Source organism: Paramisgurnus dabryanus, chromosome 6 (assembly GCF_030506205.2).
Source record: "Paramisgurnus dabryanus chromosome 6, PD_genome_1.1, whole genome shotgun sequence".
NCBI classification, from domain to species: Eukaryota; Metazoa; Chordata; class Actinopteri; order Cypriniformes; family Cobitidae; genus Paramisgurnus; species Paramisgurnus dabryanus.
In genome coordinates, this window is record NC_133342.1 from 38,238,599 (window position 1) to 38,247,368 (window position 8,770).

At 37.9% G+C, this 8,770-nt stretch overlaps 1 protein-coding gene across 1 annotated transcript; it reads left to right on the forward strand.

Moving 5' to 3' along the window:
* The first annotated feature begins 4,747 nt into the window (after window positions 1–4,747).
* Window positions 4,748–7,150, forward strand: LOC135767113 (chemokine XC receptor 1-like). Its single transcript, XM_065276742.1, has 2 exons — window positions 4,748–4,862; window positions 5,280–7,150. Exon 2 carries the CDS (start codon window positions 5,310–5,312, stop codon window positions 6,336–6,338), a length of 1,029 nt encoding a protein of 342 aa, XP_065132814.1. The 5' UTR covers window positions 4,748–4,862; window positions 5,280–5,309; the 3' UTR covers window positions 6,339–7,150.
* The last annotated feature ends 1,620 nt before the right edge of the window (window positions 7,151–8,770 follow it).

Genomic DNA, 8,770 nt, shown 5'->3' on the forward strand with positions numbered 1-8,770 from the left:
CGGGTATAAGCGACCCAAAGGCATCCAAGCTACGGTTGTGGGAAAATCAGGGGAATGACCGCTGTATCTCAGCCGGGGAAAGGGTTAGAGCGTCAGGTTTGGCTCATTGGAAAGGCCCTCTCAGGTAGGATAAGGGACGCCAAGGGCGAATGCCTAGGACTTAAAGGAGACCGTCGGCCACAGAAAGTGTTAGAGAGTCGGGTGTTGGCTCGTTGAAAAAGCCCTCTCGGGTAGGATAAGGGACCCAAAGGGTGAACACCCCGGACTTAAGGTGCCTGAGCTACGACCGTATGAATTTCAGGGAGTGGCACGCTGTATCTCGGCCAAGGAAAATAAATAACATTTAAATTAAACTGGCCATCAGCACAATTCAATTGGTTTGATAAGAGTAAGGGAAAATAGAATAAAGTGGTCTCTAAAAAATAAGTACTTTTTGACTGTAAATAAAATTGTAAGGAGTAAAAAGTACTTTTTTTTCTTAAAAAATGTAATTAAGTAAAAGTAAAATTACTGATTTTAAATTGTACTCAAGTAAAGTACAAATTCCCAAAAATAATACTTAAGTACAGTAATCAAGTAAAATTACTCAAGTACTTTACACCTCTGGCTAAGTGCCATTAAGAAGCCTCACAGCTGATGGAATAAAGGATATTTGCAACCTCTTTGTTCTGCATCTACAACCCCAAAACAGAAAAAGTTGGAACACTGTAGAAATTGTGAGTAAAAAAAGGGAATGGAATAATTTACAAATCTCATAAACTTATATTTTATTCACAGTAGAATATAGATAACATATCAAATGTTGAAAGTACGATATTTTGAAATGTCATGCCAAATATTGACTCATTTTGGATTTCATGAGAGCTACACATTCCAAAAAAAGTTGGGACAGGTAGCAATAAGAGGCCAGAAAAGTTAAATGTACATATAAGGAATAGTTGAAGGACCAATTTGCAACTTATTAGGTCAATTGGCAACATGATTGGGTATAAAAAGAGCCTCTCTGAGTGTCAGTGTCTGTCAGAAGTCAAGATGGGCAGAGAATCACCAATTCCCCTAATGCTGCAGTGAAAAATAGTTTTCTGAGTTTCTCAGAGAAAAATTGCAAAGAGTTTGAAGTTTTCATCATCTACAGTGCATAATATCATCCAAAGATTCAAAGAATCTGGAACAATCTCTGTGCGTAAGGGTCAAGGCCGGAAAACCATACCGGATGCCCGTTATCTTCGGGCCCTTAGACGGCACTGCATCACATTCAGGAATGCTACTGTAATGGAAATCATAACATGGGCTCAGGAATACTTCCAGAAAACATTTTCAGTGAACACAATCCACCGTGTCATTCGCTGTTGCCAGCTAAAACTCTATAGGTCAAAAAAGAAGCCATATCTAAACATGATCCAGAAGCAAAGGCGTTTTCCCTGGGCAAGGATAATTTAAAATGGACTTTGGCAAAGTGAAAAAATGTTCTGTGGTCAAAAGAATCAAAGTTTGAAATTATTTTTGGAAAACTGAGATGTCATTTCATCCGGACTAAAGAGGACAATGACAACCCAAGTTGTTATTAGCGCTCAGTTCAGAAACCTGCATCTCTGATGGTATGGGGTTGCATGAGTGCGTGTGGCATGGGCAGCTTACACATCTGGAAAGGCACCATCAATGCTGAAAGGTTTATCCAAGTTTTAGAGCAACATATGCTCTCATTCCGACGTCGTCTCTTTCAGGGAAGACCTTGACTTTTCCAACATGACATTGCCAGACCACATACTGCATCAATTACAACATCATGGCTGCGTAGAAGAAGGATCCGGGTACTGAAATGGCCAGCCTGCAGTCCAGATCTTTCAGCCATAGAAAACATTCAGCACATCATAAAGAGGAAGATGCGACAAAGAAGACCTAAGACAGTTGAGCAACTAGAAGTCTGTATTAGACAAGAATGGGACAACATTTCTATTCCTAAACATTGGTCCTCCTCCAGCTGTTCTTAATATGTACATTTAACTTTTCTGGCCTCTTATTGCTACCTGTCCCAACTTTTTTTGGAATGTGTTGCTCTCATGAAATCCAAAATGAGCCAATATTTGGCATGACATTTCAAAATGTCTCACTTTAAACATTTGATTTGTTATCTATATTCTATTGTGAATAAAATTTAAGGTTATGAGATTTGTAAATTATTCCATTCCTTTTATACTCACAATTTCTACAGTGTCCCAACTTTTTCTGTTTTGGGGTTGTAGGAATTCAATAGCACCGCTCAGAGTGCAAAAGCTCAAACTCTGTTCTAAGGGGATGATCCTGAGTTTGAAATATAACTCTAGCTTTCCTCTGGACCTGTTTTATATATAACTCCCCAAGTTGAGCCTGACCTCTCCTGGAAATCTTGCTCGCCACTTTAACCAAACTTCCAAGTCTATTTTTGTTTGTCAGGGAGAGGCTTTAAAACCAAGCAGCAAAACAAAAAGATAAAACCGTAACTGTAGGGGAAGGAGGTTACCTGCCAAAGTCAATGATCATGTCCTTAGTTTTGGATACATTCAACTATAAAAGGAGCTATCACACCACTCTACAAAGTCACTGAGGACTGGCCCATGGTCCAGCTCATCCCCTGTTAGCAGGCTGACAATGACAGAATCATCAGCAAACTTAAGTTTGTATCTGTCCTGGTACAAACTGCGACACTGGTTAGTGTACAGAATGTACAGGAGAGGAGACAGACAGCAGCCTTGGGGGGAACCAGTAGATGTAAAAATGACTTCAGACTTCTGTAATCTTCATCGTTGTCATCGTCTTTATCAGTTTAGATTTTAAGGAAAGTGTTATTTGTTATATCTTTTTGACTGTCAAAAAAGTGTATGTGTGGAGTTATCTGTTACCATCATCGTCTGTTACTGTTATCTGTCTGCTTAACCGTAACCTCAACCCATTAGCCTGTGTTTGCACTGTGTTTTAATAACTGCCATACATGCTCTTACTCCTGTGTCCCACTCCTCTGTATACCATAACAGAAGTCCAGACCGGTAAACAGAAAACATGGGTGCCGCACCCGCTGACCGATTTCAGAGACTGGTTGGCATTTCCACTATACCAGTCTCAGCATCGTCCCCTGCTACCGTAGTCGCAGCTCTCATGGCTAACCCGGCGCCCTATTCTGGTCTGGCGGAGAAATTTAAAGGTTTTCTACTACAATGTTCCCTGCTCTATTTAACTACTAAAGTTAAGCTCTATTTGTTTGGCTCCTCTGTTACTGTCTCAGCCCTCCTCAACTCTGGGTCAGCGGGCAACTTCATCTTATTGCAACTCTGCTCTGATATCCAAATCCAAAAGGAACAGATTTACAAGAGACTCAAAGTCCAGTCTGTAACTGGTAAATCCCTTAATCGATCATCCATCAACTTTTAAACCAGTGAACTCGTTCTGACATGGGGCTTCTACACAGGGAAACTATCAGACTTCTGGTTCTGGACAATTCCACCATGGATGTCATATTAGGGTGACCGTGGTTAATGAAACATCATCCGGAGCTCTCTTGGGATACCAGTTATGTTAGAAGATGGGTAATCGCTGTTTTCCATCCTGTTTTCCTCAGTTACAGATTCCTCATCCTCGTCATGTCTCACCCATATCGGTATGTTCCACATCATTAATAGCCCGAAGGTAGATGTTCCAGTTGCTGTTCCTGAGGAATACAATGCCTTTCTGGACATGCTCTGTCCCAAGAGATACTCCCAACTACCACCTCATCGTCAATAGGAGTGTGCAATTGATCTCCTTCCAGGTGAAGCAGTGTCTAATGGTAAAATCTATCCACTTACCATACTGGAACAGGAAGCAATGTAGAAGTACATAAGCAAAGCCCTTTGACTTCCTCTGCTGCATCTCCATTCTTCTTCGTTGCCAAAAAGACAGCGGCCTCCGACCCTGTATTGATTACCGAGCACTGAACAAGATCACAGTTAAGTTTTGTTATCCCCTTCCTCCCGTCCCAGCAGCTTTGGAACAACTGAGAGGTGTCAAGATCTTTTTAAAACTGGATCTGAGAATCATCACGATCCTAAGTGGTGATGAATGGAATAAATGGATTCCATAAATCCCTTCCATAAACCCCTTCCAGCCATTTAGAATATTTGGTCATGCCATTTGGATTAGTCAACGCCCCTCCATCTTCCAAGATTTCATGCATTCTATCTTCAGAGACATCTTGAACAAGTATATACTCATTTATATCGATTATATCCTCATCTACTCAAGGCCATGCCCCCACCTACCCCCAACAACCCCCCCCCCCCCGTGGTGCCTGGCCTGCAAGCCACACATGACAGGCTAAATACATGTTGTGATGAGATTTGCATCGTGCACCCTCGAAAAAGAATTCACCGGCAGCCACTGAATATTACATTAGCCTACTGTGTTTTTTTTCACATAACTCTGGGTGCACTCAAAGGTCTTTGAGTCTCAGACAACTTATAAAATAATTACCTTCCTGATCAATACCCTTACTACTAAACTATATACTGAATACTATAGATTATTAATGGCCCGCTTAATGTACAATGGGGGTGACAGGTTTGTTACAATTTGTGACTAGTTAGCCTTGTGGTACCCCATGTTATTTATGTTGGAGACAAATAATTTCTCCGGATATTTTCATTAAATTTGAATTATTTAGGAACAGAGAATGGGCAGTGGGTTTTGTTTTTCAGGATAGGGGATCTTTTTTTGCCTTGATATTTGCAGGTGAAACTTTAATAGGAACAGACACACATGATAAGGGTTTCAGTCATTTGAAAGGTTTCATTTGCAGGCACACGATTCAAGTATAGTTTTCTTTGGACAACATTATAAAACTTATCTTCAAGGTAAAGAATTACAATTGGTTATTGGTTTGTATAATATTATAATAGTCTTCGTATGTAAATTAATAATTGCAATATAAAACAGCATGTTCTTTTTATACTTCTGAAATATAATATTAATTGCATTCTTTACTAATTAGTTGATTGTTTTGGAATCTTTAACATAATTTGTTTTATATAGCCTATGTTTAGCTCCTTTTAGATTACAGTGTTTGATTTACACATTGTACCGTTTACATTAATAATATACACTCTAAAATAAAATATTATTATAATTTAACCTTTAGGGTTGTAGGGTTTTAACCCAAAATGCTGGTTTGTTTTAACATGACAGCTTGGCTTGTCCTTTTTGACCCAACGATTGGTAGAATATAACCCAGCATTGTATAGAGTGTAAAAAAACTCTTTCTTGTTCCTCAGGTACTGGTTGGGCAGCATTTTTGTATCAAAATGAATGAAAGTGAATTTGAAACGACAACTGATTATTCTGATGAGAGCTGTCAAAAGGTGAACGTGCTTCAATTTCAAGCGACTGTCACTCCAATCGTTTTCACCATAGTGGTTCTGTTCAGCTGTGTGGGGAACGCTTTGGTCTTGTGGGTCCTTGTGAAATACGAAAATCTGAAATCCCTGACAAACACGTTTCTGTTAAATCTGGCTCTCTCCGATCTGATTTTCACCTTTGGCCTGCCCTTTTGGGCCTACTATTACATGTACGGGTGGACTTTTGGAGATCTGGCATGTAAAGCTGTTAACTTTGTCTTCTACACCGGATACTACAGCAGCCTCATATTCGTCACAGTTCTGACCGTCCACCGTTACGTGGCCGTTGTGCACCCCATGTCAGTGCTAATATCCAGGAAAAGTCTGCAGTGCTATGTAGCATCTGCTGTCATTTGGGTTATCAGTCTTGGTGCTGCATTCCCCTACTCCCATTTTCAAAGAGTTGTGTCGGACCCCAGTGATGAGTTGACAAATGTCACAGATGTTTTCCAGCACTGTGAATTTGACCAACAGATTAATTGGAAGCTTACTGGTACATACTTGCAAAATGTCTTTTTTATTAGTGCATTCATAGTCATTGGTTTTTGTTATGCCGAAATCCTGTGGCGGCTGCATCGACCCACATCTCACACTCGCGCCAGGACTGTGTGGTTAATCCTCTGCATAGTGGTGTTTTTTTTCTTGGGCTGGGGACCGTACAATGTGGCCATATTTCTGGACTCTTTGATCTCTTGGGGTATCTCTCCTTTCAATGATTGTGACGTCAGCACCTCTGTTGACTATATGATGCACATCTCCCGGATGGTGGCTTTCTCTCACTGCTGCCTTAATCCTTTGTTTTACGTCTTCATGGGAATCAAATTTCGAAATCACCTGAAGAAAATGTTATGGACGGTTTGTAATAAGGACATAGATCCTCAGGACCGACACAGCCGGTTCATTTATTCAAACGAGGAAGAAATGTCAATGTATTAGTTCTTATGATTTATAATTGACAGAATACAGTGTAAACTGGCCCTTTAAAACAGAGGGCTTGAATAGTGCATGTAAAATTATAAGAATTATTGCAAAACACACACTGCTAAATGTAAAAATGTTTTTTATACCTTTGCTGTGCTTTATATGTTTTATAAAACAAATTGTTTATTATTATTTTCTGCAATTCCATGACAATATAACATTATCAAAAAAGGTAAAGTTTTTACCCTCACTAATTTCTCAGATGTAAATATTTGATGGTTTAATACCCATGCAAAGTAACTGTTAAAGTTTTTAAAGCATTTAACTATTTTCCATAGTTAAGAAATTTCAGAATTGTCACACCCATAACAAAGAAATTTCACATCTATATCTTTGTTTTTTCCTTATCAATGTGCATACAAAACTTAAAAAAAAAATACAGAAATGAAATAAATAATAAATGTTGTTAGAAGAGCCATCTCTTCTCCATTTGTTGGGTGTTATTGTTTCAGGTTTGTGCATTTTAATTTACAGAAATCCTATAAAGTATGTTGTCTCCCAAGCATTGTCCTTTTCTGTCACATCCATAATCTAAAATAGAAAACATGAGTATATAGACTGATATATTTCTGATGTCTGAACTCGATCGTCAGGGGCTTATGAAAACATAAACATTTGTTTATATTGGTAATAAAAGCATTCTTTTTCAAATTATATTTAAAGTTTTGACTGGAAATGTTCAGTTTTTGTTATGCCAAAATTCTGTGGCGGCTACACCGACCAACTTCTCACACTTTTCAATGAAATAAAAAAAAATTATGTTTCACAGAAAACATACACGAACTGATAAGTGAAGTGAATATTTCCTTTTCAATAAAAACACAGAAAGTGAATATTTGTTAGTTTGTTTTGGTTTGTGCTTACTTTGGTGGCACCATGGGCAATGGACTTTAGTCATTAATTCTATAAGCAATTCATTTTTAATGGATATATTTTGACTATGGATGATTCCTGCTCATGTAGTAAAAATTATTTATTTGTTGTCAAGCATAAGCATGTATAATTTACAAAATGTGTTAGTTTTATTGTGCTAATGTATTCATAATAGTATAACTGCGCAAAGAATCATGGGCAGTGTAGTGATCATCAGTTTTACCCTTTGAAATTTGTCATTCTGATGGGCCCCTTTGAAGTGGTCAGTTTTGAGCACTTTGGTTTGGAACGACCATTAGGTTGGGGCAGGAACAAAACTACAGACTTACTACAAAATGGCACAGGAAACATTGGATGTGTTCAAAACAATCACGACCGCCATTTTGTAGTAAGTCTGTAGTTTTGTTCCTGCCCCAACCTAATTGTGCTCAATTTCTTGTTCTCTGTGATTAGTCCTCCTGTGATTCCTGTGTTTAATTGTCTGGAATTGTTTCTATATAGTGGTGTGTTTTCTGTTTTTTAAGTTCCTTCTTATGGAATTTCATTACTGGTTATTCATCAAGATCATGTTGCAAGGAACACAATAAAAGAACCCCACAGATGACCGCAGTCTACTGATTCACAATTTACTAATTCAACCAAATATAGCCTACATTTCAATTTATGCAGCACTAGTTTTTTTTTCTTGTAAGGAAGTTAATAACATTAATCATAACTGGAATATTTATTTAGTCTTTGGGGTCAGTGACATTATATGCTTATTTTTGTGTCCAATGGCATTATTTACTATAAAAAATAACTTGAAGCATTTATTAAATTTTTTCTATAAACCCTATTTAGCGTAAATACATTTTCAGTATTTTTTAATAATAAACAATTTTGTTTTAGTATCTCAAACTTGTTAAATGGCAGGCGGGGCAACTGTCTGTACCAATTTACAGTATAAGACAACTGTTAAAATGGTGTTTAAATTATTACAAATTCAAAATAAGATACTTAAGCATTATTTTATGTTCGAAATTATTTCTTTTCATAGGAACCAAAGACGTCAGTTCCGCCATGCCCGCCGCCATATTTGTGTCCATCTTGGCAGTGAACACAGCATATCTAATTTACTTATGGTAATATTTATTAGTTTAATTGAGGGCTTACCAGAGACCAAATACTGATTCTACAATGTGGAGTTAGATGTCGGCTGCCAGTCAGTCCCTCCGGTTGTTCGCGATCGTGGAAGAGCACAAAATCAACAAAATGGCAAATTTTTGGTATCCTGCATTATTTGTCTTATTCTGTATTAAACATTTCCAGAAATTAAAAATGTCTCATACAAATACATTAAATGTAATATCTCTGTCATTATAAATAAAGTAGACAACTTGTTGAATATTTTTGGCTTTAATTTACTAAAGTGAATGAACAATTCCTCTCATAGCAAGCGGTATCCCATTATCATAACAGCCCTGCACCCCACAGTTAACAGTAAATCACATCTTCTGAGTATGCCCAAACCATTA